Below are 22,202 nucleotides of genomic sequence, written 5' to 3'. Positions count from 1 at the left end.
AATAAGCCAAGGAAAAGGTTATCTCGCCCTGCGCCTGCGCACTGTATAGTCTCTGAATCGTAGTGCTTGGCAGCTTGCCCTGTAGGTGGTTGTGCAAGGGATATAAAATAAAGCAGCTGTAAGAAGCAAGTGTTAAAATATAAAGATTTAAACCACTCTGCAGTGTTGGTGTTTCATTCCGTCGCCGGCATGATAATATACAGTCTTGACTGTGTGGATCACAACAAATTGTAGAAAATTCTTGAAGAGATGGGAATACCAGACCACTTTACCTGCCTCCTGCAAAACCTGTAAGCAGGCCAAGAAGCAGCAGTTAGAACTGGACATGGAACAACAGACTGGTTCAAAATTGGGGAAAGAATATGTCAAGCCTCTGTATTGGGAAAGATTGAAGGCAGGAGAAGGGGTAGACAGAGGACAAGATGGTTGGATGGCATCACTGACTCCTGAGCAAGCTCCAGGAGATGGTAAAGGGCAGGGAAGCCTGGCATGCTGAGTCACTGAACAACAATATATTGGAACATCTGATGTATAGAAGGCCAAGGGGATGGGTTTGGGGACCAGGAACCAGGGATGAATGGGATGGTGACAAGCCAGTGCAGTTGTCTCATTTGCTGGCACTTAAGCTGTTCAGAAAATTAGTAGATTTTCGGGGACTCAGGTTTGCAAAGCAAATAAGGAGCTACCTAAACGGTTCAACAGACTAGGCAGAAAAGTAATAGTGCCATGGCCTTTATTTTACACTTTGTAATTTAAAAGGAGACCCAAGTTCAAGCCCTGAATTGGGAAAATCCCCTGGAAAAGGGAATGGGTGCTTGGAAAGATTGAGGGCAGGAGGAGAAGGGGACGACAGAGGATAAGTTGGCTGGATGGCATCACCGACTCGATAGACGTGGGTTTGGGTGGACTCTGGGAGTTGGTGATGGACAGGGAGGCCTGGTGTGCTACAGTTCATGGGGTCGCAAAGAGCTGGACACAACTGAATGACTGAACTGAACTGAACCCACCTGAGTATTCTTGCCTGGAGAACTCCATGGACAGAGGAGCCTGGTGGGCTACAGTCCATGTGGAAAAGACTCGTCAGAGCCCCTTGGATAGCAAAGAGATCAAACCAGTCAATCCTAAAGGAAATCAACCCTGAATATTCACTGGAAGGACTGATGTTGAAGCTGAAGCTCCAATACTTTGGCCACCTGAGGCAAAGAGCTGACTCATTGGAAAAGACCCTGATGTTGAGGAAGATTGAAGGCAAAAGAAGAGGGCAGCAGAGGATGAGATAGGTAGATAGTATCACTGATGCAAGGGACATGAATTTGAGCAAACTCTGGGAGACAGTAAAGGACAGAGAAGCCTGGCATGCTGCCCTCTATGGGGTCACAAGAATCAGACACGACTTATCAACTGAACAACAATTAAAGAGGAGGGGGATGAGTTTCAACAGGGACTAAGACTTCTGGTGTTGGTACCCCAACAGAGAACGAACTCCTGGAAAGTTAAGTTGCTAAGTCCATGGACTGTGGCCCACCAGGCTCCTCTGTCCATGGGATTCTCCAGGCAAGAATAGTGGAGTGGGTTGCCATTTCCTTCTCCACTCCTGGAAAGAGAATTGGCAATACATCTAGTAAACAGACATCCCCAAAAAGCTTTGTAGGAAAATTTCTCTCAGGAAGTATCTTTTAGGTCAGAATAAGATTTCGAGGAAGTGACACAGTGTGGAATAAGTCATCATGTTTCAAAAGAAAAGAGCAGCTGGTATGAAGCTTAATTTTTTTTAAATATAAATTTATTTATTTTAATTGGAAGCTAATTACTTTACAATATTATATTGGTTTTGTCATACATCAACATGAATCCGCCACGGGTGTACACATGTTCCCCATCCTGAACCCCCCTCCCATCTCCCTCCCCATACCATCCCTCTGGGTCATCCCAGTGCACCAGCCCCAAGCATCCTGTGTCATGCATTGAACCTGGACTGGCGATTTGTTTCATATATGATATTATACATATTTCAATGCCATTCTCCCAAATCATCCCACCCTCGCCCTCCCCCGCAGAGTCCAAAAGACTGTTCTGTACATCTGTGTCTCTCTTGCTGTCTCAAATACAGGGTTATTGTTACCATCTTTCTAAATTCCATATATATGCGTTAGTGTACTGTATTGGTGTTTTTCTTTCTGGCTTACTTCACTCTGTATAATAGGCTCCAGTTTTATCTACCTCATTAGAAGTGATTCAAATGTATTCTTTTTAATGGCTGAGTAATACTCCATTGTGCATATGTACCACAGCTTTCTTATCCATTCGTCTGCTGACGGACATCTAGGTTGCTTCCATGTCCTGGCTATTATAAACAGTGCTGCGATGAACACTGGGGTACACGTGTCTCTTTCAATTCTGATTTCCTTGGTGTGTATGTCTAGCAGTGGGATTGCTGGGTCGTATGGCAGTTCTATTTCAAGTTTTTTAAGCAATCTCCACACTGTTCTCCATAGTGGCTGTATTAGTTTGCATTCCCACCAACAGTGCAAGAGGGTTCCCTTTTCTCCACACCCTCTCCAGCATTTACTGCTTGTAGACTTTTGGATAGCAGCCATTCTGACTGGCATGAAATGGTACCTCATTGTGGTTTTGATTTGCATTTCTCTGATAATGAGTGACGTTGAGCATCTTTTCATGTGTTTGTTAGCCATCTGTGTGTCTTTTTTTTTTTTTTTTCCTTATGGATCATGTTCCTTCTTATCTGTATCAAAACTCATACTGAACAATGAGTTGTGGGTTGCAAAAGAGGATTTACTTTCGCACTTGTTTGTTAAGTCTTTGTCCACAAATTAAACAAAAACAAACACAAGTGCTACTGTAAAATACATTATATACAGTGGTGATGAAAATGATATTTGAAATACAGGTAATTAGGAAGGGAAAATTAAGTTATTACAGTACTCAGCATTTCACACTAAACTCGTCTAAGTCAAACAAAAACAGGAAGTTGTAGGTCCCCTAAGGTGAAAAAAAAATTTGTTTATGCAAACTTTTCAAGATTACAATCTGTTATTTGATTCAGTGCTCAAATGGTACCTTTAAGTTCTCTTACCTAGAAATAAACCATCATAGGCAAAAACAGTAGGACTTTTGTTTATTATTTGTAAAGTCAATCTCTGCAGTAACAGCTTCAATTTTTTCTACATAATTTTTCTTATAATTACTACTTCAAGAGTTTCACAAATCTGTTTAAGTATTCTTTATTTTCTTACAGGGTTGTTTTTTTCCAAGGCTGGCCTATATAGACACTTATCTTCGCTTTAATTCTGTTTACCTTGTCTGGTATTTATAATCCTATCTCTCTTCAGGCCATTTTGTCCTCTGTCCAGTGTTTAGATTTTGATGTTCTCTTTTTAAGCAAAGCAGTTTCTTCAGTATATTCCTCTTGATCTGAATATACATTCTTCTTCTTTGGAAATTCAGAACTTATTATGAAATAACTATTCTCTACCAACTTAATATCACATTCATCATGTTCAAGGTTTGCTGCAACCTCCTCCTCTGCTGCTGGCTCTTCAATAGGAGAGAGAGATCCATCGTCATCCAAGTATCTGTATCTTCGACTATCAAGGTCTTCTTTTTCTAAATCTTCAGCAACATTCATCTGTTTCAAGGATTCCTTGAGGTAGTATTCATACTTCAGTTTTTCAAGGTAATTAAAAAATCCTCTTGCCACTGCTTGCTCAAAGGTTAAAATTTTTCTCCAAGGTAATGGTTTTCTTCCATTTTCTGATTCTAAAAATGGGAAACCAGGTCTTTTGTCTTTAAATTGTTTCTCAGTAATTTGTGAGTATCTAGTGGTTCTCCTTCCTTTTGGTCTTCCCACTGATCTTCCTGTTGGCTTGTATTTCTTTTTACATTTACGTTTCTTATTTTTGAACCTTTCAAAAATAGCCTTTAAAGTCAGTGGTCTTGGCTCTATAGATGAGTCACTAGATGACTCTGTTGCCTGAGTACTTTTGGGTATGTGAACGAACTTTCTAATAGTGTTTCTTTGCCTCCGTTTAGGTGGGACAGGAACACACTGAGTTTTAAACAAGCTGCTACCAGAGGAAGAGTTGTCACTTTGATTCTCAGTTTCCACAGCTGAATCAGATGCCGTTGTATAGTTAAGAGAATCCATTCTTGATCCAAGTCCCTCTCAAATTATCTTTTGCTTTCAATAGATTTCTGACCATGTAAAATCTGGTAAATGTGGTGTAGTTTCCTGCGCCGGCTCGGCACGGGCCTCTGGTGCGGACAGCAACCTACCTGACCATAGCACTCCCTCTGTGTGTCTTCTTTGGAGAAATCTGTTTAGTTCTTTGGCTTATTTCTTGATTGGGTCATTTATATTTCTGGAATTGAGCTGCAGGAGTTGCTTGTATATTTTTGAGATTAATCCTTTGTCAGTTGCTTCATTTGCTATTATTTTCTCCCATTCAGAAGGCTGTCTTTTCACCTTGCTTATAGTTTCCTTTGTTGTGCAGAAGCTTTTAAGTTTTATTAGATCCCATTTGTTTATTTTTGCTTTTATTTCCAATATTCTGGGAGGTGGGTCATAGAGGATCCTGCTGTGCTTTATGTCAGAGAGTGTTTTGCCTATGTTCTCCTCTAGGAGTTTTATAGTTTCTGGTCTTTATGTTTAGATCTTTAATCCATCTTGAGTTTATTTTTGTGTATGGTGTTAGAAAGTGTTCTAGTTTCATTCTTTAACAAGTGGTTGACCAGTTTTCCCAGCACCGCTTGTTAAAGAGATTGTCTTTTCTCCATTGTATATTCTTGCCTCCTTTTTCAAAGATAAGGTGTCCATAAGTGCATTGGTTTATCTCTGGGCTTTCTATTTTGTTCCATTGATCTATATTTCTGTCCTTGTGCCAGTACCATACTGTCTTGCTGACTGTGGCTTGGTAGTAGAGCCTGAAGTCAGGCAGGTTGATTCCTCCAGTTCCATTCTTCTTTCTCAAAATTGCTTTAGCTACTCGAGGTTTTTTGTATTTCCATACAAATTGTGAAATTGTTTGTTCTAGCTCTGTGAAAAATACCATTGGTAGCTTGATACGGATTGCATTGAATCTATAGATTGCTTTGGGTAGTATACTCATTTTCACTATATTGATTCTTCCAATCCATTAACACGGACGGTATATTTCTTGATCTATTAATGTCCTCTTTGATTTCTTTCTCCAGTGTTTTATAGTTTTCTATATATAGATATTTTGTTTCTTTAGGTAGATATATTCCTAAGTATTTTATTCTTTTCATTGCAATGGTGAATGGAATTGTTTCCTTAATTTCTCTTTCTATTTTCTCATTATTAGTGTATAGGAATGCAAGAGATTTCTGTGTGTTGATTTTATATCCCGCAACTTTACTATATTCATTGATTAGTTCTTGTAATTTTCTGGTGGAGTCTTTAGGGTTTTCTACGTAGAGGATCATGTCTTCTGCAAACAGTGAGAGTTTTACTTCTTCTTTTCCAATTTGGATTCCTTTTATTTCTTTTTCTGCTCTGATTGCTGTGGCCAAAACTTCCAAAACTATGTTGAATAGTAGTGGGGAAAGTGGGTACTCTTGTCTTGTTCCTGGCTTTGGGGGAAATGCTTTCAATTTTTCACCATTGAGGATAATGTTTGCTGTGGGTTTGTCATATATAGCTTTTATTATGTTGAGGTATGTTCCTTCTATTCCTGCTTTCTGGAGAGTTTTTATCATAAATGGATGTTGAATTTTACTAAAGGCTTTCTCTGCATCTATTGAGATAATCATATGGCTTTTATTTTTCAATTAGTTAATGTGGTATATTACATTGATTGATTTGCAGATATTGAAGAATCTTTGCATCCCTGGAATAAAGCCCACTTGGTCATGATGTATGATCTTTTTAATGTGTTGTTGGATTCTGATTGCTAGAATTTTGTTAAGGATTTTTGCATCTATGTTCATCAGTAATATTGGCCTGTAGTTTTCTTTTTTTGTGGCATCTTTGTCAGGTTTTGGTATTAGGGTGATGGTGGCCTCATAGAATGAGTTTGGAATTTTACCTTCCTCTGCAATTTTCTGGAAGAGTTTGAGTAGGATAGGTGTTAGCTCTTCTCTAAATTTTTGGTACAATTCAGCTGTGAAGCTGTCTAGACATGGGCTTTTGTTTGCTGGAAGATTTCTGATTACAGTTTCAATTTCCGTGCTTGTGATGGGTCTGTTAAGATTTTCTGTTTCTTCCTGGTTCAGTTTTGGAAAGTTATACTTTTCTAAGAATTTGTCCATTTCTTCCAAGTTGTCCATTTTATTGGCATATAATTGCTGATAGTAGTCTCTTATGATCCTTTGTATTTCTGTGTTGTCTGTTGTGATCTCTCCATTTTCATTTCTAATTTTATTGATTTGATTTTTCTCCTTTTGTTTCTTGATAAGTCTGGCTAATGGTTTGTCAATTTTATTTATCTTCTCAAAGAACCAGCTTTTGGCTTTGTTGATTTTTGCTATGGTCTCTTTTGTTTCTTTTGCATTTATTTCTGCCCTAATTTTTAAGGTTTCTTTCCTTCTACCAACACTGGGGTTCTTCATTTCTTCCTTTTCTAGTTGCTTTAGGTATAGAGTTAGGTTATTTATTTGACTTTTTTCTTGTTTCTTGAGGTATGCCTGTATTGCTATGAACCTTCCCCTTATCAATGCTTTTAAAGTGTCCCACAGGTTTTGGGTTGTTGTGTTTTCATTTTCATTCATTTCTATGCATATTTTGATTTCTTTTTTGATTTTGTCTGTGATTTGTTGGTTATTCAGCAGCGTGTTGTTCAGCCTCCATGTGTTGGAATTTTTAATAGTTTTTCTCCTATAATTGAGATCTAATCTTACTGCATTGTGGTCAGAAAAGATGCTTGGAATGATTTCTTTTTTTTTTTTTTTTAATTTACCAAGGCTGGATTTATGGCCCAGATGTGATCTGTCCTGGAGAAGGTTCCATGTGCGCTTGAGAAAAAGGTGAAATTCATTGTTTTGGGGTGAAATGTCCTATAGATATCAATTAGATCTAACTGGTCTATTGTATTGTTTAAAGTTTATGTTTCCTTGTTAATTTTCTGTTTAGTTGATCTATCCATAGGTGTGAGTGGGGTATTAAAGTCTCCCACTATTATTGTGTTATTGTTAATTTCCCCTTTCATACTTGTTAGCATTTGTCTTACATATTGCGGTGCTCCTATGTTGGGTGCATATATATTTATAATTGTTATATCTTCTTGGATTGATCCTTTGATCATTATGTAGTGGCCTTCTTTGTCTCTTTTCACAGCCTTTGTTTTAAAGTCTATTTTATCTGATATAAGTATCGCTACTCCTGCTTTCTTTTGGTCTCTATTTGCGTGGAATATCTTTTTCCACCCCTTCACTTTCAGTCTGTATGTGTCCCTTGTTTTTAGCTGGGTCTCTTGTAGACAACATATATAGGGGTCTTATTTTTGTATCCATTCAGCCAGGCTTTGTCTTTTGGTTGGGGCATTCAAACCGTTTATGTTTGAGGTAATTATTGGTAAGTATGATCCCGTTGCCATTTACTTTATTGTTTTCCGTTCGAGCTTATACACCCTTTTTGTGTTTCCTGTCTAGAGAAGATCCTTTAGCATTTGTTGGAGAGCTCATTTGATGGTGCTGAATTCTCTCAGCTTTTGCTTGTCTGTAAAGCTTTTGATTTCTCCTGCATATTTGAATCAGATCCTTGCTGGGTACAGTAATCTGGGCCATAGGTTATTTTCTTTCATCACTTTAAGTATGTCCTGCCATTCCCTCCTGGCCTGAAGAGGTTCTATTGAAAGATCAGCTATTATCCTTATGGGAATCCCCTTGTGTGTTATTTGTTGGTTTTCCCTTGCTGCTTTTAATATTTGTTCTTTGTGTTTGATCATTGTTAATTTGATTAATATGTGTCTTTGGGTGTTTTGCCTTGGGTTTATCCTGTTTGGGACTCTCTGGATTTCTTGGACTTGGGTGATTATTTCCTTCCCCATTTTAGGGAAGTTTTCAACTATTATCCCCTCAAGTATTTTCTCATGGTCTTTCTTTTTGTCTTCTTCTTCTGGGACTCCTGTGATTGAATGTTGGGGCATTTAACATTGTCCCAGAGGTCTCTGAGGTTGCCATCTTAGGACCACCCCTCCGAAGCTTAAATTTTGATTGGGAAAGGCCACTAAAAATTAGACCAGTGAAGGTCTGGAGACAATGAGAATGGCACAACCAGAATTGAGAGTTCAAAACTATTAAGGTCAATAGCTATTTGGCCAAGACATTAAGATAATTCCATGGGCTTAGTCTTTTCAACAAAAGATGCTGGTATATTTATATAATTATCTGCAGAAAAATAACTTCAGACCCTTAACCCTAATGATACACAAAATTTAACTCAAAATAGATCTCAGTCCTAAATATAAGAAGTAAAAGCATAAACTTAAAGAAGCACACAGGAGACAAACTTCATGAACCTAAGGGAGCCAAAGGGTTCTGCAGCAAGACAAAAAAGGCTGAGCCATAAAGTAAATGAGTGGAGCTAGAGATTGGGAGAAAATATTTACACATTTAACATCTGACAAAAGATATTCAGAATATATAACGAGTACTCAAAATTCATCAAGTCAAGTATCGAATTATTTTGGGGGGTTATGAAAATTTCTACATATTAGATCATGGTGATGGATGCACAATCCTATTGTTAAATGTTAAATATTAACACAAGTGTTAATGTTGTGTTAAATGTCATTAACCTATTGTTAAATGTTAATACAAATGTTAATGTTGTGTTAAATTGTAACACAACTTATTAAATGTTATTTAATTATACTACTGACAAATGTTACATATAAATTATACCCATAAAACTGTTAAAAATCAATTGCTGTTCTGTACTACAAAATTTATAAGATATGGACATTTTAAAATACACCAGCTATAACTGCAAAATTATAAGGCTGTTTAGGATTTTAAAAATTGGAGCTATCTGGGATATATAAGAAAAATTGTACAACAAATCTTGAAGTGATAATGTAAGAATGTGGATAATGAGAGGGTCATAATATAAACTGAACATAACTGAATGCCTTATGTTTTTCAAGTATAACCCTATTTAATGCACATCTTTTATATATGGCTCAAATTACTACCCTACTAGTTCACCCATCATATTATTACAGACACATAATATAAATTATAGATATACAAGAACATTTTATAATATGGAAATACATTTATAATGAGAAATTAAATGATGAAACTAGATCAAACCTATTTTTTACAGCTTTGAGATATAATTGATATAATTTATACCTATTTTAGCTATGACAAACCTAGACATTGTTTTGAAAAGCAGTGACATTACTCTGCTGACAAAGGTCCGTATAGTCAAGGCTATGGTCTTCCCAGTGGTCACATATGGATGTGAGAGCTTGTCCATAGAGAAGGCAGATCACCAAAAATTTGATGGCTTCGAACTATGGTGCTAGAGAAGACTCCTGGAAGTCCCTTCGACTGCAAGGAGAACAAACCAGTCAATATTAAGGGAAATTCAACCCTGAATACACTTTGGAAGGACTGATGCTGATGCTGAAGCTGAAGCTCCAGTATTTTGGTCATCTGATGTGAACAGCAGACTCACTGGAAAAGTCCCTGATGCTGGGAAATATTGAGGACAGGAGAAGAGAGCGCCAGAGGATGAGATGGCTGGATGGCATCACCGATGCAATGGACGTGAACTGGGGCAAACTCTGGGAGATGGTGAAAGATAGGGAGGCCTGATGTGATACAGACCATGGGGTCGCAAAGAGTCAGACATGACTGGGCAACTGAACAACAACCACAAATACCTATTTTAAATTTTTATTTGGAGAAAACTTCAGATTTACACAAAAGTCACAAAGTACTACAAAGACTGCATATATACCTTCATTTGACTTCCTCTCATGTGAATATTTTATATAACCTTGGTGTGTGTGTGCTCAGTTGCATCTGACTCTTCATGACCCTATGAACTGTATCCTGCTAGGCTCCTCTGTCCATGGGATTCTCCAGGCAAGAATACTGGGGTGGGTTGTCATGCCCTCCTCCAGGGGATCTTCCTGACCCAGGGATCAGACTCAAGCCTCCTGCATCTTTTGCACTGCAGACAGATTCTTTACCCAGTGAGCCACCTAGGTAGCCCCTATGTAACCATCATACGTTTGTCAAATTGAGATAGTAACATTGCTATGACACTCAACTAAATTAGTTTCTATTTGGATTTCACAAGTTTTTCCACTACTGTCCTCTTTCTGTTTCAGGATTCAACCCAGGGAATACTGCCTTTAAACATCATGTTTTCCTGAATTCCCTTGTTCTGTGACCATTTCTCACCCTTTTCTCTTTTTCCTGTCTTCATTTTGAGGAGTACTGATCAGGTATTTGGGATATTGAGCTTCTTTTAGGTCAGTCTGTTTTCCTCATTAAACAAGGGTTATCCATATTGGAAAAGACACTTCTGAATCGAACTCCCTTTCTAATAACATCATGTCTAGGGGTATAGGCTATTAAAGGGACAACAATGGTAATATTTGCCAGATTTTTCTACTGAAAATAGCAAAAAAATTGACCAAAAAGAACCAACATATAGAGCTCACATCAACAGATTTCCAGATTTATAAACCTTCAGCAGTATTGGTGAAAGGATAAAACAGAACAAAGGAATACAATAGAGATCCCAAGAAGACCCACATAAGTCAATTACACTCAAGTGTTTCAGAGAGGTAAAAAGTTTATTCAAAATGAAGAAAGATAGACTTTTCAGCAAACAACTTAGAGGTTCATAGCCCCCCCCAAAAAAAACAATTCCAGTGGCGGGGCCGGGGCGGAGTAGGGGGGTAGGCAATGCGGGGGCAGGGACTCTCAAATGAATCTCAACACATTCATCCCATAAGCCTTATACTGATAAAGAACTGATATCCAGAACAGAGTTCTTAAAAGTCAGTTAAGAGCCTGCTGAGCAGTGGGCTGATTTCCTTTAGGATTCACTGGTTTGATCTCCTTGCTGTCCAAGAACAGGAGCTGGATATTAAATTGCTAACCTAGGGGAGAAACCGTGCTCATTAGTTTCACACCTTCCATCCAGTTTTCAGTTACTGAGTCTTGCAGAGCTTAACACATGTACCCTAAACCCTGGCCAACAGAACCACTGATCATTAAACACTTCAGCTTAAGCCTTAATCAAAGGCCCATTACTAACACCCAGATTCCTCAGTGACTCAACCCAAAGGAAACCCCCGATATGGACACTGACACGCATTCCCTCTTCACTGACCCTCCACAGACCCCCTCACTGGGGATTCTTACCCAGAATCAGGCTCACCAGCCTGAGCCCCCAAAGAGTCGTTCCGTAGCTACCAAAGCCTGAACCTGGTCCAAAACCAGTTCTGCTTCTAATGTGTTCTCCCCAGAGTGCATCTGTGGCTGTTGCTAGGGACTTGGAGGGCCTGGGAGGAGGCATATCTGCTGAGGGCTCTGGGTTAGTTTCCTGAGTTCTGGCCTCACACAGGTTCTATGACATCATATGGCTCCGTGACCTCAGAGAGGTTCTGGCCTTTAGGATGGGAATGGCTTCAACAGCTGTTATCACTTTGCTGGGTGGGAAGACATGGAAATATCATATGGGTACCCCAGTCACAGGCACCTTAAATCTTCTGAGGCCGGCACCTTGCCAAGGCCAATGGGGTATGAGATGCGTTCTAGTCATCAGTTTGGGTAAAACGGGCAAGTTGATGGTGCCCTTGAGCCCTTAGGCAGTAACACCTTGAGTGCGGCCAGTTTACCTGAAGTCTGATATTCTTGTGGAAGGAAAAATTGTGCAGAGAGCTTCTGGTTGGATCAAAGGTTGAATCTACTTGAGGTCTATGTTGGAAAAAATCTATGCTTGTATTTCTTTTTCTCACACTACTGCCACAATTGCAACACGTGTGACATGTCTGTCATCTCCTCTATACCAATTGAGTCCTTAAGTCTGAGAGGGTAACAGGCAGGAAGGCCAGGGGTCTCCAAATGGAGGAAATAGCCTGCAAGTGTCAGACATTTTTATCTCTCTTAAGCGGCAGGAGGAAATGAACTAGCAATATTTTTTCCCTCTCTATACAAATTTAAAAGGAGATTTCTCTTAAAATACTATGTTGCCATGACACCTGGTTTCACCTGAAGTTAACTATTCTCAAACCTAGAGATAACCAATGCCTTTTCTTATGGAAATGTTTATCTTAAGCTATGCTAATATACTATGCTTTTACCCCAAACTCTGTCTTCAAATTGGTTCTGCCTTTTGGCTCAGAAACTACTTGACAAACCAGTATGTTATACTCAGATATTGTTCCTGCAATCTATGTAAATGAAATTATTTGTATGGTGATCTGCCCTTTTTCAAGATTCAAGTTAATCATTTTATGGTCCAGGATGAACTATTTGGTGCCAAGATTATCCCAAAATGCATCTTATGGGTGAGGGGCCTGGTGCCATTCCTTTCTTTCATTAACAAACTGCTAGTGACTATATAACATCCAGCTGAAGACAAGCAGGGGGGGTACTCTTTCTGCCCCTTTCTGATGCCTATGTCAGAAGCTTTCTCTATCTCCTTTATACTTTAATAAAACTTTATTACACAGGAGCTCTGAGCGATCAAGCCTCGTCTCTGGCCCCGGATTGAATTCTTCTCCTCGGGGGGCCAAGAATCCCAGCGTCGTGATTCAACAACCTTTCAAGTCTGACTCAGTTATAACCCTGTCTATGCAGAGATATTGCCAGACCCCAGAAGTAAAGGGCTCGGTCCTAAATGCTGCTGCCCCAGTACAGATGCCAGTTCTAAGTAGCAGGTCCCCAAGTTACCTACAGCTTGTCTGACTTGGCTACAAATCCTTGCCTGGAGAGTCTCACAGACAGCCTGTCAGTGGGGTCCACGAACTTTGCAACACTCCAGGGGGTTGCAAAGAGTCAGACATGACTGAAGTGACTTAGCACGGCACAGCTTGCTGAAAAGCTCACAGAACTCAGTTTATTAAAGGAAACGATAAAGGACAAAGATGAATGACCAAATGAAGAGAAAAACAGGACCGGGAGGGTCTCGAGCACAGAAGCTTCTGCTCCTACGCTGTGGTGTGTTCCTCTCCCCAGGCCTGTATGTGTTCATCCATCTAGAAGCTCTCCAAAGCACACACTATTGGGACTTTACGGAGGCTTCCTTACATAGGCATGATCAATTAGTAACTCCGTTTTTAGCCCTTCTCTGCTCTCTGGAGGATGGAAAGTGTGCTGAAAATTCCAAACTTCTAATCATGGCTTGATCTTTCTGGTGACCATCCCCCATCCAGGAGCCCACCCACAGCCACATCAATAGCATAAGAGACATTCCAGATGCTCTCATTATGTAGAATTTTCGAGGGTTCAGGAGCTCTGTGCCAGAAACTGGTAACACAGACCAGCAGGTCAATTTTCTATTATTTTACAAGGTCAAACTCAAAAGGATATATGCTAAACAATTCTGTTTTTCTAATATTCTCCAAATGAAAAAAGATAGCTGCAAAAAGATCTGTGATGCCAAGGGTTAGGGTCGGGGAAAGGTTGTGACTATGAGGATGTATCATGAGGGAGTTTGTGTTGACAAAGCATTCTGAATTTTTACTGTGGTGTTGGTTATATGAACCTACATATATGATTGTTTCTTGAAGTGATATATAAAAATCAAGCAAAACCGAGTGCATGGTAAAACTGGTGCAATCAACCCAATTGTAGTTAATAGCACTGTAACAATTTCCATTTCCTCTGTTTATGGTTAACTGTGTGCTTATATAACATTTTAGCTTTGGGAAGAGTGGGCTGAAAAGCATTTAGAAAATTTCTGGAATATTTCAGTTTTTGTAATTCTAAATTTATTTCAAAATTCTAAATTCTAAAAATATAACATTTATATTAATTTTATAAACCCCCAAATGCTACTTATAAATTTGGCTAAATACATCCAAATACATGGAGTAGTACTTATGAAACGAATAAAGTGTTTCATTTTGAAGTACTTCAAATACTTTGAAATAACACAAACTTAGAACCAAAGAAATGCAAAAGTTAAATAATAAAATACTCATTGAACACTCCTGCACTGTATATATTAAAATTCAATCTGGGACACGACTGAGCGACTTCACTTTCACCTTTGTGCTTTGGAGAAGGAAATGGCATCCCACTCCAGTGTTCTTGCCTGGAGAATCCCAGGGACAGGGAAGCCTGGTGGGCTGCCGTCTATGGGGTCGCACAGAGTCAGACACGACTGAAACGACTTAGCAGCAGCAGCAGTGACAACACTAACTACTACTACTTAAAATGTATTAGATCAATGACAAGGCAACTAGAAATGTGGTTGAAATTATCCTTTTTCTTGGGGCTTGTGAGGTGTATCATCCCTTAAGTTTAGACTTATGACATAATGCTCTTCATCCTTTCCCCAAGGCTACTTTCCTTCATTGTTATCAGATATTTTGTTAAAGCCCACGATATTGAATGGGTTTCTGCACATATTTCCTGACAAATGATGTGCTGATATTACTCAAACTTGCCATATTCATCGCCATAGTAAAGTATTTCTCCAGAGTTAACTGACATCTGTTGAAGTGTTATTTCTGGGCAAAGGCTTCCCCACAGTTGTATTTCTATTAATTTCTAATTATAGAAATATTCACTCACCTGTGATTCATGATGACCACATATGATCTGGTCTATTCCCAGTGAAGGCTTTCCTAGACTTTCACACTACATAGGTTTTATCTCAGTATATTTTTTGGACATAAAATGTCCTAAAATATTTTCACCGAGGTTGGTTTTCAGTTCAGTTCAATCGCTCAGTCGTGTCCAACTCTTTGCAAACCCATGAACTGCAGCACGCCAGGCCTCCCTGTCTATCACCAACTCCTGGAGTCTACCCAAACCCATGTCCATTGAGTCAGAGATGCCATCCAACCATCTCATCCTCTGTCGTCCCCTTCTCCTCCTGCCCTCATCTTTCCCAGCATCAGGGTCTTTTCCAATGAGTCAGCTCTTTGCATCAGGTGGCCAAAGTATTGGAGTTTCAGCTTTAACATCAGTCCTTCCAATGAACACCGAGGACTGATCTCCTTTAGGATGGACTCGTTGGCTCTCCTTGCAGTCCAAGGGACTCTCAAGCGTCTTCTCCAACACCACAGTTCAAAAGCCTCAATTCTTCGGCATTCAGCTTTCTTTATAGTCCAGCTCTCACATCCATACATGACTGCTGGAAAAACCATAGCCTTGACTAGACAGACCTTTGTTGACAAAGTAATGTCTCTGCTTTTTAATATGCTGTCTAGGTTGGTCATAACTTTCCTTCCAAGGAGTAAGCGTCTTTTAATTTCATGGCTGCAGTCACCATCTGTGGTGAATTTGGAGCCCAGAAAAATGAAGTCAGCCACTGTTTCTACTGTTTTCCCATCTATTTGCCATGAAGTGATGGGACCAGATGCCATGATCTTCGTTTTCTGAATGTTGAGCTTTAAGCCAGCTTTTTCACTCTCCTTTTTCACTTTCATCAGGAGGCTATTTAGTTCCTCTTCACTTTCTGCCTTACGAGTGGTGTCATCTGCATATCTGAGGTTATTGATATTTCTCCCGGCAATCTTGATTCCAGCTTGTGCTTCCTCCAGCCCAGCGTTTCTCATGATGTACTCTGCATATAAGTTAAATAAGTAGTGTGACAATATACAGCCTTGATGTACTCCTTTTCCTATTTGGAACCAGTCTGTTGTTCCATGTCCAGTTCTAACTGTTGCTTCCTGACCTGCATACAGGTTTCTCAAGAGGCAGGTCAGGTGGACTGGTATGCCCATCTCTTTTAGAATTTTCCACAGTTTATTGTGACCCACAGTCAAATGCTGTGGCATAGTCAATAAAGGAGAAATAGATGTTTCTCTGGAACTCTCTTGCTTTTTCAGTGATCCATCGGATGTTGGCAATTTGATCTCTTGTTCCTTTGCCTTTTCTAAAAGCAGCTTGAACATCTGAAAGTTCATGGTTCACATATTGCTGATGCCTGGCTTGGAGAATTCTAAGAATCACTTTACTAGCGTGTGAGATGAGTGCAATTGTGCGGTAGTTTGAGCATTCTTTTGCATTGCCTTTCTTTGGGATTGGAATGAAACTGACCTTTTCCAGTCCTGTGGCCACTGCTGTTTTCCAGATATGCTGGCATATTGAGTGCAGCACTTTCATGGCATCATCTTTCAGGATTTGAAATAGCTCAACTGGAATTCTATCACCTCCACTAGCTTTGTTCATAGTGATGCTCCCTAAGGCCCACTTGACTTCACATTCCAGGATGTCTAGCTCTAGATGAGTGATCACACCATCGTGATTATCTGGGTCATGAAGATATTCTTGTACAGTTCTTCTGTGTATTCTTGCCACCTTTTCTTAATATCTTCTGCTTCTGTTAGGTCCCTACCATTTCTGTCCTTTATTGAGCCCATCTTTGCATGAAATGTTCCCTTGGTATCTCTAATTTTCTTGAAGAGATCTCTAGTCTTTCCCATTCTATTGTTTTCCTCTATTTCTTTGCATTGATCGCTGAGGAAGTCTTTCTTATCCCTCCTTGTTATTCTGTGGAACTCTGAATTCAAATGGGTATATCTTTCCTTTTCTCCTCTGCTTTTCACAGCTATTTGTAAGGCCTCCTCAGACAGCCATTTTGCTTTTTTTGCATTTCTTTTTCTTGGGGATGGTCTTGATTCCTGTCTCCTGTACAATGCCATGTACCTCCAACCATAGTTCATCAGGCACTCTAGCAGATCTAGTCCCTTAAATCTTTCTCACTTCCACTGTAGAGTCATAAGGGATTTGATTTAGGTCATTCCTGAATGATCTAGTGGTTTTCTCCACTTCCTTCAATTTCAGTCTGAATTTGGCAATAAGGTATTCATGATCTGAGCCACAGTCAACTCTTGGTCTTTTTTTTTTTTTTTTTTTTTTTGCTGACTGTATAGAGCTTCTCCATCTTTGGCTCCAAAGAATATAATCAATCTGATTTCAGTGTCGACCATCTGGTGATGTCTGTGTGTAGAGTCTTCTCTTGTGTTGTTGGAAGAGGGTGTTTGCTATGACCAGTGCCTTCTCTTGGCAGAACTCTGTTAGCCTTTGCCCTGCTTCATTCGGTATTCCAAGGCCAAATTTGCCTGTTACTCCAGGTGTGTCTTGACTTCCTACTTTTGCATTCTAGTTCCCTATAATGAAAAGGACATCTTTTTTGGGTGTTAGTTCTATAAGGTTTTGTAGGTCTTCATAGAACTGTTCAACTTAAGTGCAGCCAAGAGGAACTACCCTACATCCGAGGTCAGGGGCAGCGGCCGAGAGGAGATACCCCATGTCCGAGGTAAGGAGCAGAGGCTGTGCTTTGCTGGAGCAGCCGTGAAGAGATACCCCACATCCAAGGTAAGAGAAACCCAAGTAAGACGGTAGGCACTGAGAGAGGGCATCAGAGGGCAGACAGACTGAAACCACAATCACAGAAAACTAGCCAATCTGATCACACGGACCACAGCCTTGTCTAACTCAATGCAACTAAGTCATGCCATTTGGGGGCCACCCAAGATGGACGGGTCATGGTGGAGAGGTCTGACAGAATGTGGTCCACTGCAGAAGGGAATGGCAACCCACTTGCCTTGAGAACCCCATGAACAGTATGAAAAGGCAAAAAGATAGGATACTGAAAGATGCACTCTCCAGGTCGATAGGTGCCCAATATGCTACTGGTGATCAGTAGAGAAATAACTCCAGAAAGAATGAAGGGATGGAGCCAAAGCAAAAACAATACCCAATATCCACAATGTGGATGTGACTGGTGATAGAAGCAAAGTCTGATGCTGTAAAGAGCAATATTGCATAGGAACCTGGAATGCTAGGTCCATGAGTCAAGGTAAATTGGAAGTGGTCAAAGAGGAGACAAGAGTGAACATCGACATTCTAGGAATCAGCGAACTAAGATGGACTGGAATGGGTGAATTTAACTCAGATGACCATTATATCTACTACTGTAGGCAGGAATCCCTTAGAAGAAATGGAGTAGCCATCATGGTCAACAAGAGTCTGAAATGCAGTACTTGGATGCAATCTCAAAACAGAATGATCTCTGTTCATTTCCAAGGCAAGCCATTCACTATCACGGTAATTCAAGTCTATGCCCCGACCAGTAACGCTGAAGAAGGCTGGTTTTACCTGAGTTGTCTCATACATTTTTTCATCAATATAAAATATGCTGTAATCACTAAAGATAATACCACATTCTTTGCATTGCAATTCTTCTCTGCATACTATTTTTTGAGGGTCTGCAACTTACTACACATTTGCCCAAAGAGACTACCTGTGATTTCATTTATGTTTAACATGGATTAACAAGTGAGCAAAAGCCTTCCCACATTTGCTGCATCCAAAGGGCCCCCCTCCGGTATGTTTTCATCGATGAACCTTGAGCCCTGACTTTGTGGTAAAGGCTTTTCCACATTCACAGCATTCATATGGCCTCTTTCCCACGTGAATTCTCTAACAGGTGATGAGATCATTTTTGTGTAAAGAGAATTTTCCACATTCAGTACATGCAAAAAAGCATTTCCTGAATAAAATCTCTGATGTTCTATCAGGCATGTCTTCTTTCAAAATGCTTTACCACACTCGCTGCATTTGTATAGTTTCTCTCCAGTGCAAATCTGCTGATATATACCTAGAGTACTCCTTACAGAAAGTGAAGTCGCTCAGTCATGTCCGACTCTTTGTGATCCCATGGTCTGTAGCCTACCAGGCTCCTCTGTCCATGGGGTTTTCCAGGCAAGAATACTGGAGTGGGTTGCCATTTCCTTCTCCAGGATATCTTCCCAACCCAGGGATTGAACCTGGGTCTCACAAGTTGTAGGCAGATGCTTTACTTCCTGAGGCACCAGGGAAATCTAAGCCCTTGCCATGTTCATTACACATATATGGTTTCTCTCCAGTATGAGTTCATAGGTGTGCACTAAGCTTCCTTTTTGAGAATAAGCCTTTGCCACACATTTACTGCATACATTGGGTTTCTCTACAGTGAGTTCGTTCATGCACAATGAGACTGCCTTTCTGAACGAAGCCTTTTCCACAATCACTGCATATATAGGGTTCCTCTCCAGTGTGAGTTCACTGATGTCTGATGAGGTGGGCCTTGGCTGGAGAGGCCTTCCTGCATTCACTGCATAGGTAGGATTTCTCCCCTGTATGAGTTCACTCATGTACAATCAGTTGGCTCTTCACAGTAAAGCCTTTCCCACAATCACTGCATATAAATGGTTTCTCAGTAGTATGATTGCACTAATGTACAAGATCACCCTTCATAGTGAAGCCTTTTCCGCAGACACTACACACATACGGTTTCTCTCCTGTATGAGTTTGCTGATGTATGATGAAGTAGTGCTTTGTTGAAAAGCCTTTCCCACATTCACTGCACATATATAGTTTCTCTTCTCTGTGAGTTTGCTGATGTGTGCTAAGACTGTTCTTCAAGGTGAACCTTTCCCACATTCACTGCATATAAAGGGTTTCTCGTATGTATGAGTTCAATGGCGTGCAATAAGACATCTCAGTGAAGCCTTTTCCACAGTCACTGAACATGTAAGGTTTCTCTCCTGTGAGATCCAACCAGTCCATCCTAAAGGAAATCAGTCCTGGATCCTCATTGGAAAGGCTGATGTTGAAACTGAAACTGCAACACTTTGGCTGCCTGATGCGAAGAGCTGAGTCATTTGAAAAGACCCTGATGCTGGGAAAGATTGAAGGCAGGAGAAGAGGATGACAGAGGATGAGATGGTTGGATGGCATCACTGACTCAATGGACATGGGTTTGAATAAACTCTGGGAGTTGGTGATGGACAGGGAGGCCTGGCATGCTGCAGTCCATGGGGTCACAGAATCAAACGTGACTGAGCAACTGAACTGATCAGGCTTAGCCTCTCATTTTTCTCATTTGCATAGTTAATTAACAGACGTGTCCAACATCCACAGCCTTGAATGAATTGAGATGATATTATCAAGTTTGTCATAGTTCTAGTTCAAAAAATGCTTACCAGGGACTTACCTGATGGTCCAGTGTTTAAGACTCCCAATGCAGGTACCTATGATTCAATCCCTGGGCAGGGAACTCAGTACCACATAATGCAGCTAAAGACTTGGCATGCTACAACTAAAAGACCTCATGTGCCACAACTAAGACCCCACGCTACCAAAAAAAAAAAAAAAAAAAAACTTCAATAAATTTTAGGTATTATGTTCAGTGTGCTTTTCAAGGGGGGGTGGGCAGGATTGAATCTAGAGTGTAAAAATAAAATGTTTTTGGAGTACAACTTGCAATTGCTCAGTTTCATTCTCTTAAAGCCACCAATCAACTTTTCATTCTCCTAAAGCCACCAATCAACTTTAAAGAACTCAAATTCAGCAGAAATTATCGTTGTAAGAACAAACATGCACAAGGATATTTATGGCATCAATTTTGACAGTTTTAAGGAAGAAATCTTGAGATCATTACATAAACTCACTCTTGCATCTCTGCATTCATACCTTTCAACAGTGCCGCAGCATAATGACTGATCAACGTGTCCCATGGGACAATAGTAAGCTTGATGCAGAGGGAAGAAAGACTTGCTCATTGAAGCATGTTCTACTCTCTCGGAGCTCTCCTAACACATTGTAATGGAGCCCAGGCGAGGCATGGGATGAGATACTATGTGAAAAGTCACCCCATCCATTCCAGGGATACCAGAGTCCAGCCCCGGTTGGATCCAGGGTATCCGAAGTGTGATGGCATCAGCGACTAAGATTTATTTAGAGATATATATAGAGAGAAAGAAAGAATATTGCAGTTAATAAAATAGAGGAAAGAGGCTGATATTCCTTGGTTTACACAGAAAGCCAATAAAGCCCCAGCATAGGACTTGCTCTGTTCACGTAGGCCACAGGCGCCCTCCCAAATGGGGCACCCTCTCGAGTGGGTCTTAGAAGCCTGGGCAGAGAAGTGAACTCAGAGCGCCCCTGCACTCCAGGGAGTCAGCCTGAAAAGGAAAGAGAAAGGGAGAAAGAGAACGAAAGAAAGAATGACATGGGGAGACCAAGCTTCGGTGAGCAAGGCTTGCAACTTGATTTTCCAAAGGAGCTTTTATACCCTAAGTTGTACTTAGAGAATAATGGAAGATGCAGAGTCAGCAGTCCTGACCCTTATTGAGACCAGGCTTTCTTTCTGCATACCTATCTGTATACACAGGTCTTAGGTGATTTACATCATCTTCTGGCCAGGATGCCTATTAGCATTTTATGACCCTTTTCTGATAAGAGTTCGTCAACCAGAAAACTTATTTTCCCTAAAAGTGTTGTTCTTTCCAAAGTCTGGTGCGACTCTCAGAAAGCACTAAATAGTTACATTCCTATAGGGCAAAGGTGCGGGCTATAACAAGTAAAGAATTTATTAACTCAAAGTTTAATGTTGTTAATATCAAGGCTACTACTTATATTTCTATATATCAGCTATATTAATTAATGCACTCCCAGGTACACAACGAAAGATATGAAAACTTGGCAGCAAGCATTGGCTCAACAATGAAACCCTTAACCAGTTCTATTGATTTTTAACTCCTTGAAAGGCTCTACATTCCTAGAATGTTTTAAGCTGCCCGTGCCTCTCACAGTTCAGTTCAGTTCAGTTCAGTTGCTCTGTCATGTCCGACTCTTTGCGACCCCATGAATTGCAGCCCTCCAGGCCTTCCTGTCCATCACCAGCTACTGGAGTTCACTCAGACTCACGTCCATCGAGTCCGTGATGCCATCCAGCCATCTCATCCTGGGTCGTCCCCTTCTCCTTCTGCCCCCAATCTCTCCCAGCATCAGAGTCTTTTTCCAATGAGTCAACTCTTCGCATGAGGTGTCCAAAGTACTGGAGCTTCAGCTTTAGCATCATTCCTTCCAAAGAACACCCAGGACTGATCTCCTTCAGAACGGACTGGTTGGATCTCCTTGCAGTCCAAGGGACCCTCAAGAGTCTTCTCCAACACCACAGTTCAAACATATCAATTCTTCGGCGCTCAGCCTTCTTCACAGTCCAACTCTCACATCCATACATGACCACT

The 22,202-nt window shown here is 40.4% G+C and overlaps 1 protein-coding gene across 1 annotated transcript; it reads right to left on the bottom strand.

The window, feature by feature from the left end:
- LOC102175708 (TATA box-binding protein-associated factor RNA polymerase I subunit D) lies at positions 3,120–4,316 on the bottom strand. Its single transcript, XM_005692884.3, has one exon. The coding sequence runs from the start codon at positions 4,163–4,165 to the stop codon at positions 3,347–3,349; it is 819 nt and encodes a 272-aa protein (XP_005692941.1). The 5' UTR covers positions 4,166–4,316; the 3' UTR covers positions 3,120–3,346.

The sequence above is a fragment of the Capra hircus genome, chromosome 18 (genome assembly GCF_001704415.2).
Source record: "Capra hircus breed San Clemente chromosome 18, ASM170441v1, whole genome shotgun sequence".
Classification (NCBI taxonomy): domain Eukaryota; kingdom Metazoa; phylum Chordata; class Mammalia; order Artiodactyla; family Bovidae; genus Capra; species Capra hircus.
This window is presented reverse-complemented; position numbering and strand designations above follow the sequence as displayed.